The sequence below is a fragment of the Xiphophorus maculatus genome, chromosome 5, assembly GCF_002775205.1.
Source record: "Xiphophorus maculatus strain JP 163 A chromosome 5, X_maculatus-5.0-male, whole genome shotgun sequence".
NCBI classification, from domain to species: domain Eukaryota; kingdom Metazoa; phylum Chordata; class Actinopteri; order Cyprinodontiformes; family Poeciliidae; genus Xiphophorus; species Xiphophorus maculatus.
This window is the reverse complement of record NC_036447.1, coordinates 26,193,807-26,208,369: the sequence shown is the minus strand read 5'-3', so window position 1 is coordinate 26,208,369 and position 14,563 is coordinate 26,193,807. Positions and strand designations below refer to the sequence as shown.

Below are 14,563 nucleotides of genomic sequence, written 5' to 3'. Positions count from 1 at the left end.
TAATAATAAAACATAAAATATATTTACTGTTGAATCAGTACAAAATAAAAAATTAAAAAAAAGAAAGAAATACAGACAAACACAACAGGATTAGTTTGGGTACAAATCATTTCAATAACTATAAAAATATAACAATTAAACAGGATTCAATAGACACTGCCACCAAACATGGGTTTGACTATATATATATATATATATATATATATATATATATATATATATATATATATATATATAGTAATCTCCAGTGACGTGCGGTGAGGTTCATAGCTGGTGAGGCACTGACGTCATCAGAATCAGATTTGCAAATAGATGCATAGATTGACAGCAGTTTACAGGTTATGTTTCACTTCTGCATCCTTACACATACAAACTGTAGCTCACAAAACACACATTTCCTTAAAAAACAAAACAAAATAAATGTTATTACTGTCTTACCTTTACTTATAAATGAAGTCCATGCGTCGCTCCTTCTGCACAAAAACATCCGTCACTTTGCGATAGAAGTCCTCCTTATCTTCCTTCAGTTTTAAAAGTCTCTCTGTCTCAATGGAGATCAATCTATCGCTGCACTTGACTTGCTTCCCGAATCGTTTAGCCTAGCTCGCTGTCACTTACTCGGCAGTTGAGGAGTGAACAAGACGAACGTCTGGGATCTTGAGCGCCCCCTGCCATGAGGCAAGAGAACTGCCTGCCTCACCTCGAACCTGTTCTCTGCCGTTTATAATCGCTCATTACACGAAACACGTTACACAAACACAGTTGGTGACAAAAAGCACTGTACATTATATACATAACCTAAATTATTGGAAATAAGTTCACATATTAAATTTGTTTAAACCATTTTATTGACGCCGTACAGCAACATGCTCTCTCCGCTTAGCAGCCAGCGCAGAGCCAGGGGTTGCGCAATCCAAGGTGAGGCAGAGCTCGCTGCTGCCTCACCGGCATCGCTTCCAAGCATTTGAATGGGAAAATAAGAAAATTCAGCGATTTTGAACAAATAAAAATCGAAATTGGTGAAGCTACATGAAAAATAAATATTTTTTAGTACAAACCACCGGATGAATATAACAATTTAAATTACTTTATGATTATATATTTTCTTTCTTTCCATGATGGCTGGTGAGGCACTGCCTCACCTGCCTCCCCTGACCGCACGTCACTGGTAATCTCCAAAAAATAATAAGAATATGTATACAGTATATATATATATATATATATATATATATATATATATATATATATATATATATATATATATATATATATATTGTCCTGTAAGTTGTCTTGTAAACTGAGAACTGTGGGTGCTTTATTTTGTATGGCACATTGCAGCCATCTACTGGATGTTTTGGGGAAGGGGAAATGCTTTACTTTTATGTGGCTTAGGGCGTTTGTTCGGCTAGCGGTGAAGCAGATGGACTGATGTGTCTGTTGTGGTGTCGCATTCTGTTCAGTTTCTTCGAGGCAATGTCTGTAAGTGACATATTATAGTTCAGAATGAGCGTTTGTGTTAACGTGTAAGGCCGAGTGAGTTGTCTATTGAATTTATGTTGGTTCTGAAGATAAATGTCAGCGAGTCGATTGTTGCTACGTCATTGCTAGCAGGCCGTTAAGATATTTTAGGCCATTACGTAGCGTTGTTTTGTACTTATGTAACTGTATCTGAAACATTTCTATTAGCTGTTTTGAGCTTATTCTGAGTTGTTTGTGTTTGCAGTTTCACTCTGTTCTACATGGAAAATAAAGAGGAGCTGACAAATCCTGACTCGTGTGAAAGGAGTTTGGCTGATGGTTAGCATTGGTTCAAGACACCATAGCGAGACCATTACATATATACAGGACGGACCACATCCAACAGGATTAACTGTGGACGCAAGAGGAAGCTGTCTGAAAGGGATGTTCGGGTGCTAACGCGGATTGTATCCAAAAAACATAAAACCACGGCTGCCCAAATCACGGCAGAATTAAATGTGCACCTCAACTCTCCTGTTTCCACCAAAACTGTCCGTCGGGAGCTCCACAGGGTCAATATACACGGCCGGGCTGCTATAGCCAATGCCAAACGTGGGTTTCAATGGTGCAAGGAGCGCAAATCTTGGGCTGTGGACAATGTGAAACATGTATTGTTCTCTGATGAGTCCACCATTACTGTTTTCCCCACATCCGGGAGAGTTACGGTGTGGAGAAGCCCCAAAGAAGCGTACCACCCAGACTGTTGCATGCCCAGAGTGAAGCATGGGGGTGGATCAGTGATGGTTTGGGCTGCCATATCATGGCATTCCCTTGGCCCCATACTTGTGCTAGATGGGCGCGTCACTGCCAAGGACTACCGAAACATTCTGGAGGACCATGTGCATCCAATGGTTCAAACATTGTATCCTGAAGGCGGTGCCGTGTATCAGGATGACAATGCACCAATACACACAGCAAGACTGGTGAAAGATTGGTTTGATGAACTTGAAAGTGAAGTTGAACATCTCCCATGGCCTGCACAGTCACCAGATCTAAATATTATCGAGCCACTTTGGGGTGTTTTGGAGGAGCGAGTCAGGAAACATTTTCCTCCACCAGCATCACGTCGTGACCTGGCCACTATCCTGCAAGAAGAATGGCTTAAAATCCCTCTGACCACTGTGCAGGACTTGTATATGTCATTCCCAAGACGAATTGATGCTGTATTGGCCGCAAAAGGAGGCCCTACACCATACTAATAAGTTATTGTGGTCTAAAACCAGCTGTTTCAGTTTCATTGTCCAACCCCTGTACATATATATATATATATATATATATAGTGGCAACACTAGATGAAACTCAGGAATATTGTGCAATTTAAAATTTCTGGACCCAAATAAGTTGCTCAACAACGCCACCCCGGGAATTTCACCTTCTTTTTAAGGCACACAGGTTCAGTTATGCATAGATTGAGACACCTGAGACCGTTTCAAATTTACAAAAAGCTATTTATTAAATTCTTTTAAAAAAATACTCTTTTTAAAACCAGTTCTTTACGACAAAAAACTAAGAAAAACAGTAGAAACTACAGTAGCTGAGGTCACCGGCAGAAGGGCCCACTATAGGGACGGCATCCACCAAACACAGCAAACAAAAACCCTTTAAAGCACCAGACGCAGTGAGACAACCCAAACTCAGGAATCACGGCACACAGAAGAGGAAGACACCGCCACCACACCAGCACCGCCACCGGACCTCAGCAACTGCCAACAAGAAAAGACAGTTAATAAATGCCACAACCTTGAACCTAATACAACAAAAGAAAAACAATGTCAGCCCAAATAAAAAAACTGTTATATAATGAACTGAAAGGGTTGGAAACAATAACAATAATTTTAAAAAAACATAGAAAATATGAGTTAAAATGTCAGAACCAGGTGTGGCCCTCTGGGCGCGCCAATGCCGCACCCCAAACGCCACTTTATTTGGGGCGTGTGTCCGCCAACAGTCTGTCAAATGTGCAGAAATCCGGGAGACAAAAGAGCAGCAACGGTCCAAATATGGGGAGACCTATAGAAGTTAATTAGTCACTTTTTCAAACAAACTGCGACAAGCCGGAGCTTACAATGAGCGTTAATTCCTTACCTGCCAATCCACACAAACGCACACACACACTCGCAGAACGAGGAAGAGGAGGAGAGCAGCACAGTGGCGTTTTACCTACGATCACACTTAAATTTAGATTTTCTGACAAAGAAAGAAAATCAATGCCAATATTTTTTGGGTTTTTTTTTTAAGTATGATTACATTTGAGTGAGGCTGTCGCCGTTTCAGCAGCAGATGTCACCAGTGAGTAATGAATGAAGCATGAATTAATGAACCTTTGGGCAAAGCAAAGGGCTGGAAGGCTCTGTTGCTTCACGAAGCTTCATGTGGCCATCGCAGGCACATGCCAAACAAACACGACACTGTTGGCAGGGTTGCCAGGTCTGACAGCTTCCTGGGTTCATTTATCAACACTCTTAACTATCCATAGAGTCTGCGTCTTTCTTTAGGTAACATAAGTTTATCTATAAATTGCTTATTTAAAATGTTTACAGTTAAGTTTTGTCAAGTACCATACCATACCAACTTTATTTATGGAGCACTTTATACACCAACAGGACCAAAGTGCTATACACAATCATAAAAATGCAATGCAATTATAAAATAGAGAAGATCGAATATAAAATACTTATTAATGTACAGACACAATAAAACAAAGTGAAACCTGTCAGATTCTGCCAAAAGCCAAAGAAAAAATGATGGGTCTTAAGAAGGGACTTAAAAGCGGCGAGTGAAGAGGCCTGTCTGATGCCCAAAGGAAGATCATTGCATAGCTTGGGAGCTGCCACAGAAAACGCGCGGCCCCCTCTGAGCTGCACTTTGTCTTTGGCACCTTCAGCCGACCTGAGAGAACGGGAGGGTGTGTATAACAGCTCGGTTAGGGAGGGGCGAGGCCATTAAGAGCTTTAAAAACAAATAAAAGGATTTGAAAATGAATCCTAAAATGTACTGGCAACCAGTGTAAGGAAGCTGAAAGGGGAAATACGGTCACATTTTCGTTGATGGGGAGCAGCATTTTGTACCCTCTGAAGCTGGGAAATATATAAATCATTGACTCCTATGTAAAGTGCATTACAGTAATCCAGCCGTGTGGTCACAAATGCATGGATCACTGTTTCAAAGTGCTGTCTGGAAAGAATAGGTTTTACTTTGGCTAGCTGCCTTAAGTGGAAAAAGCTGGATTTTACAACAGCTCTAATGTGTGTTTCCAGCTTAAGACCAGCATCCATCTTGACCCCTAAATTTGTAATAACCAGCTTGACATACGGGGCCAAAGAGCCAAGATTGGTCAGGGACTCTACAGTGGATCTGCCAAAAATCACTACCTCCGTTTTTTTGATATATTTTTGCACCGATAAGTCAAACTGATATCAATTAAATGTTCAATTTAGATTTAATTTCAATGCAAATCATGAACTTCCTGTTGTTTTGATGTTTCTGCTGCAGAAAGCTGGACCAGAACTTTATTTCCTCCTTAGGATCCTGAGTTCTGCAGATCATCACCAACTTCAGCTGTTGTATGTTTGATGGATCCGAATCCAGGTTGATCCACAGTAGATAAACAGCAGTTTACGGGCCTTCAGAACCAGACTTCACCCCAAACAGCATTAGCGTCTATAGGTTCCCTTCTGAAACCTATAGACAGTGCTGCAAAATATTTAAGGTTTTTTGATATAGGCAGCATCAGACGCTGACGGTTAGCCCCTGTTCTGCCTCTGAGAGACCCGAGGGAAACGCGTTCAATCGTTAGCGTTGAAGTTGAATGCGTTTCCATCAGCCGGAGCGTTTGAAGCTTCCGAAAACCCGACTGCTGTTAACTGATCAGAACCAGGAATCTCTCTCGTGTGGGACCCACAAGCAGAAGGATGCAAAATCCTTTCTGTCGTCGGTCAGAAACTGAGCACAAGCGGCCCGTTTCCACTGTTGGATGGGGTTCTGCTGGCTGGTGCGACCCAGCTGACCCAGGGAGGTTGATCTGGCCTCATGAGAGGTTACAAATAAAAGCTACGTTGTACTTTGAGTCCCATCAAACTACTGCCTTTACTTTCAAAGAAGCAGAGGGATTGGTCGGTTAAAAGACAATCTTAAGATTTAGACTACGTATGTCTTAAAAACCAATGAAAAACAAAAGGTAAACCACAACGGCAACCGGTGAGCTCATTCTCTTCATCTTCATTTTCATTTTGCAGCTAAAATCCAAAGCATTGATGGCCGAATTGCATTTCTTCTTTTAGGAGAACAACTCGTCGCTGCTTTCCTCTGTGTCTCTCTGTAATGGCTCCAGAGAGAAGCGGATAAACTCTCCCGGCGTTTTCAGAAGACAAAATGCACTCTTGAAAGTTTTACGCTGTGTTCCAATTAACTCAGAAGTGGGAACCCGGCGCTGGATTCAAGGTAACAGCGTTCTAGTAAAGAACTCAGAATTTCAACATGGCGACACAACAGCTCTTACAAACATTTTAAGCTTTACTTTCCATACGCAAGCACCGCATTAAATTTAAGTTTAGATTTGAAGGCACTACATGCAACATTGATTTTTTTTTTCTTACAAGTGCGTGTTGAGAGCTAGACTTCCTTCTAACAATTTCTGATTTCCCAAACACAACTGATTAACAACTAAACAAATTACAGTGTTTAAAGAAAGCTGCAGATAAACAAGGAATCGTCACGTCACCAGTTTGGGAGTATTTAAAATAAAAAACATAAAAATCCCGTATGTATAATTACCAATAATGGTGTATATGAAACTCTCATATTGTTTTTTAGGATGACCCAGTCGAAATACAGAACAATTAGAAACAAATCTGGAGAACATGTGGAAAATTGTGGCTAAAAATAAAAACAAATCAAATACAAAACTCACAAAACTTCAAAATCCCAGGTACATCGTTTAAAATCCTTTGACAGGAACACAGTTGATTTATGTTTTTAGTTCAGTGGACACAGCCAACATAATGCAACCTTTTCTCTGTTAGTCGTAGTTGAATTTACTAGTTTATGTTGTGCTAACTTCAAGTACAAGTCCTTGCCCTTTTTTCATGTTGACATGTTAGTTTTGGAGTTTGACATCCATTAGTTGATAAAGTGCTGGCTAGCATCTCTGTTTAAATAACAGTCAGTGCATTCTATGCAATTTCCATTTTTAAAATATAACAAAGGCTCAGAAAAGCATATGAAACCATTTTAAAAGAAATTGCACAACAATTCCAGTAGTGGTTCACATCCTGCCGGATCAACTGTAACATGTACTACAGCTTTGCTTCACGAGATTTGAAGCAAAAAACTCTTTTCTTTTTAAAAGTTTATTGCCGTTCCCCTTTTCAACCTGCTGAATATCTAGAAATAAGTTACACGATGAGGGATTTCACGCTGCATCCGTTGTGCGAACGGCTTTAGCAGTGAGGTCCAGGCTTCTTGTAGTCTGCCCAAAAGTTTTTCAAATTTTCCGCAGAGCCAATAATGTACGTAATAACCTTAGAGAATTCACAGCGATCGTACTTAGAATTATACGCCTTAAACTGCGATGGGTCCGGTGGAGACGTCGGTGAAAGTCCGAGCTTTTTAATGCACATCCCAATATAAGCATCTTCTATGTTAAAGGGTTTGATGGATTTCGAGACGTCCACAAATTTAGCGGGAAGGTCGTTGGAAAAGACGTATCCCATTCCCAGGGTGTATGTGGGATATTGGGGCTCAGGGTACATCTCCTCGGGAACGTACCACTTGGAGTTCTTGGACCGGACAACGGGTCTGTTCCACATGAGCATTCCTGTCAGATAGTTCTTTTGGGGGATCCCTGGCTTCTTCAACATAATCACCAGGTTATCAACGTTCAGGAACATGTCGGAGTCCACCTTCATGGCGTAGGCGGCTGCAGGGCAGCGCGTGGCCAGCCAGTCCATGATCACCATGGTTTTAATGGTCAGGTTGAGATACGTGTCCAGGAAGTTACTCTGGATCAGGTCGTTGTGCTGCTGGTTCTCCTGTTGGAGCTTCTCAACGTCGTGTGTTTTATCGAGACCCAACACGAACAGAGTGAGTAACTTCTTGCCCTGAACCACTTGGTCTTTGCCCCACGTTGCCCGGATCGCGTCCCGAGCCGCAACGTTGCTTGGCGCCACCGGCACCATCAGGACCAGGAAAGGCGAGTTGACTTTGCAAACCTCGGCGTTCTCCATGACAAACCTGTAGTTGTGTGGATAAGCTTCATGGTACTGAAGGCGTTGTTGCTGTGTAGTGTGTGGCTCCGTGTTGTGCTGAAGGCCTTCAGGGGTTTGTAACGTGTTCTCCTTCATTTTATTCAGAAAAGCTCTGTGTTTTGGGTGAATCAGATAAGCAGGTGTGTGCCCTTGCTTGCTCTTGTTGAAAAAACGCTGGTACTGTTTCTGAATAGATAACGTTTCGGACCACGACAGGGTGCTGTCCGAAAAGGCCAAGAACACGACGAACACTAGCAGACACAGCATGAGCAGTCCCTGAAACCAGGAGTGAAACGCAGGAGGCTTTTGCTGATGCGGATGTTTGGCAAACTGTCTGGAAAGAAAAAAAATAAAATTTAATCAAAACTCATTAACATTTCATTCCTAAATCAATATAAATACATCATCAATTTTCAATAGGATTTCATGCAATCTACAAACACTAAGTAGGGCATAATGGCAAAGTACAAGAAAAATACACATTTCACTTTTTTGATTTAACTGGAACCGCGTTCTGTCCAATGTGCTTAGACGCCCCTTTAACCTCCTTAACGACACTTTAACTTCAGCCCCACATGTCCTGGGTACGGTTCTCTGACAGACTTTGTTCACCAACACGAATAAATAATCTTCCTCATGCACTTTGTTACTTGTGGAATGCCACACGGCTCAGTGCGTAGCAAAAAACACAGGATGAATTCATTTTGTGCCTTTAAATTAAGACATGACAGAGGCTGTGGTCATTAGACAAGAGGCTGCTTAGCTAGTCACTAACTCTAGGTGGCATCACATTGTCCTCTGGTAATGATGCAAAGAACTTTGGTGTTATTTTCGAGCAGCACATGTCAGCTAAGGTCAAAGGTCAGATTCATTTATGTAGCACAGTTACAGCAACTCAAGATGCACAACAAAAAAAACAACAAAAAAAATGTTATAACGCATAACACTAAAGCAATTAAGATAAAAATAAAACATCTCACAGAAAAAAACATCTTAAAGGGCTGTTCAACTAACAAAGACAAAGGTAAAAAGTAGGAATTGATCATCTTAATCTCACAGATTTTAACACATTAAAATTTTAAACGCATGTGAAGAAAAATTTAGTAACAAAGTTTAAATAAATTTGAATGTACACTTTATGATGTTTCTATTAAAGGTTTGCACTCAGTTGCAGCTCAACAGGACATGTGCTCTTCTGATCCTCCTCAAAGAAGTGAAGAACAGGGTGTTCAGCGGTTAGAAATGTGAGACATGCCTAAGGTGATAAGCCTATTTTGTAGAAGTTCAGTTACTAGTATCTGTTTAGCCATCAGCAGAGAGGCCTTTTTGGAGAAACGCCTAAAGTTGAGCTGTGAATGTGTATGCAACCTTCTCAACTGAAACTTACAGATAAGTAACGTATAGATTTTTACCTGACGCTTGAGCCAGGGGGTGTGGCTACGTAATGTGTGATGTACAGTATCCTATGTAGATGAGGGGACGTTCAGCCCCAAGTCAGAACTCATCCGATTCTCACTGAGATGTGAGCTTTGTATGTTTTCTCCATTTGCAAATGTTAATTAAAGCTGTGTTTGTTCTCTTTTAAAGCTGAAGTTTGATCTCGAATTTTGTGCAACTTAACACGCAGTTCTTTTTATTTTCTTTTTTTGTCCTCTTCTCTAAACGTCTGGCTGGAAAATGTGTATTCACACGCTTGTGGTACACCCAAAGGACGCACAATCTACATGCGCAAACCACAGCGACGGTGAAGATGGTCGAGGAACTGAAAGCTTTTTATGTTCCTGACAGAACCCTGTGGTCTCAGTCTGCAGGTTTGCTGCTGGTTTCTAGAGCTTCTAAAAGTAGAATGTGAGGCAGGTAATTTCCGCGAATCGAGCTTCCAATTTCAGTCTGTGAGACACTCTTGACTATTTTTAACCCTATCCTTAATGCTTTCTTTTTGATAAAGCTTAAACTTAAGAGTTATCCTGAGCTCTCTCTGTAGTTATGCTGCTAAAGGCTTCTGGAGGACAGACTGACCACTTGTCCTACTTCTCTGGAGTGAAAGAAAAAAACAGTCATCAGTCAGATTGAGTAGTTTTACAAAGAGAGTTGTCGCTTAGCCGCACACATGCTAGCATGCTATAATAAGAAGGGTACAGGACAGGCGGCAGATAAAAGCAACGCAAACTATGCTTTCAAGATGTTAGGTTCTGAAAACCCAGAAATATTAAATATCACAACCCCATATGAGTCATACTTTGACTTCTATAAATGTCAACCAGTACCAGCATACTGCAGATCAACTGGAAGGCCTCCCTAAATACATTTTAAAGATTACATCTTTTCACTAACTTAGAAATATCAGTTAATCTGTTTCCTCTTGTGTCTCTGAGATAGAATTAGACTGAACAGATCTGCCCTTACGGAAGGGAAACATTGTCACGATACCCGACCTAGACTGTCTTTCAATATGGGGACCGATACAGATGTCGGTGTCAGATCGGTGCATTTCTAGTAAAGTTCCAAAAAGTTTGGGGTCTTTTTGCCAAATAATGTTGACAAAAGTGCATGACCTTTCCATCTTTCTACATTGAATGAATGAAACTGAAATCCTGTAAAGGCTTTTAAATTTCGGCACAAAGCTTACACTTCATTGACAAAAAGTGTCCTTTAGACAAGTTTGGTCATTTGTGTCAGATTCATTTGACAGATCTGAAGAGCTAAAGGGAGCAAAGATGATAAATAGTTACATGATTCACTTTGTTCCCTAAAAGTGTCTCTTAACTCTCATCTACCTTTGATCAGCTTTAGACAAAGGACTAAATGCCTCGCTTAGACACTTTGTGTCAGACCTGACAGTTCGGTTGACTCGGCTTGATTGGGAACCAGAATTACAAGTCATTACATTTTCAGCAGGCGTGGTTCGCTTTCACGCTGCGTCCAGCGAGCTGAGCCCTTTGAAAAACTTGCTCCCCTCCTCGTCTGCGGAGGCGCTACACCAAGAACAACTGATGGAAACGTCTGAAGAAGACACTGAGCACCACCTCCTTCTTAAGATAAGATAAGATAAGATTTATTGTCATTGTCATCAACAGATTACAACGAGATTGAGATTTGCTCGACTCGAGTTAAGATGCAGGTTATGTGTATATACATAATATACAAAGATAAAGAAATAAATAGTACAAAATGAGGAATAAATAGACATCAGAAGATGTCTCACAAAATGTGAACAAATATGGAGCGGCATCGGATTGCAGCGGTTGTAGGATTTCTTTCTTGTCTTTGGTACAAAGATCACGAGACATTTCAAACATTAGCGCTAGGCTCACATGCTTGTGTTGGTTGTTTTTACCCAGAATGCTCAGCATTTTTACCCCTACTTCAACCAAACCAAGACGCAGAATTTTAGGCGAACCAGAGTTCGATGTTTTTGGTCCGCATCAGAGTTCGATTGCGCATCCCCAAACGTACCAGACTGTTTGTGGCAAGCGAACTAGAGTTCAAATAAAGCGGACCAAACAGGGCTGGTGTGAACCCACTGTGAATCTCTTCCAGAAACACCTTTGTCTTCCTTTCCTTTTTAGTTCATGGGAGCTGGACAATTAGCCCGATTATGTCACTACTTCTTTTGCTTTCAGCGCTTATTTTATTCTGGGTCTTTGTGCTTTCATTTTTTTTTTTATGTAACTATTTTGCCTATTTTACTTGTGAAGCACATTATAATGTGTAATGGTGCTACACAGATAAAGACTGACTGTACATCGCTAGTCATACACGTTGTTCAATGCTAGCTTCCATGGGGGAAAAAAGCTGTAAAGAAATGATAATAAGACATTACACATCACCAGGGGAAGTCCCTTCTCACCACAGGAATAGGATGTTGGCTCACACACCCAGACACAGGCTGCTAGGTGATGGTTTTAACTAGTGATGAAATGGTTTCTCTGGAAGTGTTTCAACACCATGACAGAAGATCTTACTGTCAGTGCTTTCATGTCTTATCTTATTTATTTTTTCTTTAAAGTGCAAGCCATCTTATCCCAGATCAATGGACGCGGTTTCACAGCATCAGAGTTTAGCGCGTCCTTAACACGTAGCAGGTTTTACTTGTCTAGTCAAAACGTACTTACATGACAGAAAAAAATTTTGTTCGATGTCATGAGCGTTAGCTACGCTAAATAGTTTTTTCTTTCAGGGGTCATCCCATTCACTGCTTCCTTTTGTAATGTCTGCACTGTTTTTTGTGGAATACTTCAGGACAAATCCTACTTTACTAAACATTAAAATCATAACATTTTAATATTAAAATCATCACACACACGCACACACAATAATAGCTAAACATAAGGAAGTTACTGTACATTAAAGAGCATCATTTTGGAAATGTATGCAGCTTCAGGGCTGTTGGTGGGTTGTGAAACGCCACTCTTTGCAGCGTGACAGTTGCAACTGTCACTCTGCGGTTGCACACTCTGCAACCGCATGCAAGCTTGACATAAAAAAAAAACATAATTTTTCCTCTAGACATAATAGTCATCATTTTTTAAAAAGGCGTGTGGGCTGAAACGTGATGTAGAAAACGGTTTTCACCCGATTCTTGGCTTCATCACCAAATGATGCAGCGATTATCTCAAAGTTCTATACTATTATAACCAAACCAAAGTGCAGAAACGCAATTAAACAGAAAGCGCGTGAAATATGAACGGCGTCGGAGTGGAAATGTCACGTGACTTGCATGATCACCTCCATTATATGCCTGTCACAAAACAAAAGAAACTAGTTTTCTCTGCTCCAACAAGATGAACAAGTTTAATTCAAACCATTTAATAGAGACTTTTCTCCTTGACTTAATACAGCTTATTATCTCAAACAGTGAAAAAAATGTCTTTACTTAATTTTGTTGCAAACTGGAACTAGACATTTGATAGCTGGGCTCCCTGGTAAGGAAAGCAAAAATACATCTACCAGCATATTTGATGTTCAGTAGATTAAGTGTTCGGGTTTACATTTTAATCTCAGTTAAAGCAGCTGTAACTATGGTACCCAACTGACTTGTTGCTACCTGTTCTTAGACAGCAATAGAGAAAATTCAGCACCAGAGTTGAAATGTTTTCACCCGGTTATGGATTTTATTTTGCTTGTTGTTTTTAATAAACACTGTCCAAACCACTCTGCCCCTTTGTGGAAAAGTAATTGCCCAATTTTTTTGTAATTTTTATGTGGAAAATTTGTTCAATTTCACACGTATATTTATCTTTTAGGCCACGGCTGTAGAATCAAGACATGTCTTCTTTCATAGAAGCAGACTTCTGAAGTAGGCACAAAGATCTCAAAAGCCAACAAGTTACTCCCGGATCTTCGGAAATACGAATATGTTTGATCAGCAAAGGGAGTGAGATCCCTTTATCCATAAAGACCAGAAACTTTTTAAAACCATTATAGACAACAAATAACTGTGGTGAACCTAACAAAGCTAAGAAAACATAAAAAAGCACACGGAGTGCCCAAGGTTCCATCCTGGGGCACACTGCCAATGAGCAACTATGAGTCAGTGGTAATTATTCCTCAGAGGTAGAGTCTGGTTGTTCTGACTCTCACCATTCTTTTCTCATCTAACAATATATCTCTCTAAAAGAAAAAGGCGTGATGATGAACATCAGATTTTGGGTTCTTAAATTTGTTCAGCGTTTGAAATAAAGTAGCGTTTTTGTTGGTAGAAGATCAAAATGTGTGCAGTTTTCTTCGGCTCCATTCTGTGTCATGCTTCTGCTGGCAAAGTGCCAAAATATGCCTAGATTAGTTTCATTATGAGAACTAAAGCAGTTCTGCTCAATCAAAAAATGAAAACATACCAATAAAACATCGTACAGTAATTTGGTCCGTTCAAAGCAAATGTACTTAAAAGCTAATAAACTTTAAAAAAAAAAAAAAAAAAAAAAAAGCAAACAAACATCTAAACAAGAAAAACAGTTAGCTGGATATATTTTTATTAAATGTACGTAACTCTTATGTTAAGGTGCACGTTTTGTTTTACATTTGCGTTAAAACTACAACATAGCGACTGAAAGATCAATTTTGCAAGCATGATTAACTTCTACGGACCTGTTTGGTGAAAGCTACAACCTCCTGAAGACTAAGAACATTAAAAAATGCTTAAAATCGACGTTTAAAACCTGCTTGTACTATAACGGAGCTGGCATGGCCTAAAAAATATTTTAAAATGTTTTTTTGTTTTTTTTTTAAATCGCTTCAAAAATATTAAAGTCGGGCAGAGATGATTTGACCAAGTTAAGATTCACGTCTGATTTTTGAATGTTGTGCCGTTTCTGTCTGCGGAGGAGACAGAAACGTGTTGAACCGCGATTCCTTCTCCAGGTTTGTTCTCTAAAGGTGAGTTTTTTAGCTTCTGTGTCAGCGCGTTCAATAATTCAGAGTCCTTACCTTGTCTGGCCAAGTTCTTCATCCGAACCAGTGTTTTGGTCCCCCATGGCTGCTGCTGCTGCTGCTGCTGCTGCTGACCCGAACCGAACCGAACCGAACCGAACCGACCCGCTCCGGGTTCAATTGTCGCCCCTCAGTGTTGCAGCCTCTCACCGGCGGGACTCTACACTAACGACGGCTCGTGAGGCAGGAGTCATTTCTATGGCCAGGTGGGAAACTGGCCACTGTCACCGTGGGAGTGGACTGGTGGAGGTGTACCTGGCGTGGGAGGGGGCCGGAGCAATGAGGGGGAACTGGTCTTCAACTTCTGCTAACACGGAAAACGAAAAGAAAAACGCGAGGGGCGTGATACTGAAGAAAAGAACACACCTATA

General features: G+C 40.6%; 1 protein-coding gene across 1 annotated transcript; it reads right to left on the bottom strand.

The window, feature by feature from the left end:
* Positions 1 to 6,010: 6,010 nt before the first annotated feature.
* On the bottom strand, positions 6,011 to 14,444 carry LOC102228447 (beta-1,3-galactosyltransferase 2-like). The gene is made up of 2 exons (XM_023333240.1): positions 14,190 to 14,444; positions 6,011 to 8,097 (listed from the first exon to the last, which is right to left on the bottom strand). Exons 1-2 carry the CDS (start codon positions 14,234 to 14,236, stop codon positions 6,957 to 6,959), a joined length of 1,188 nt encoding a protein of 395 aa, XP_023189008.1. The 5' UTR covers positions 14,237 to 14,444; the 3' UTR covers positions 6,011 to 6,956.
* Between the last annotated feature and the right edge of the window lie 119 nt (positions 14,445 to 14,563).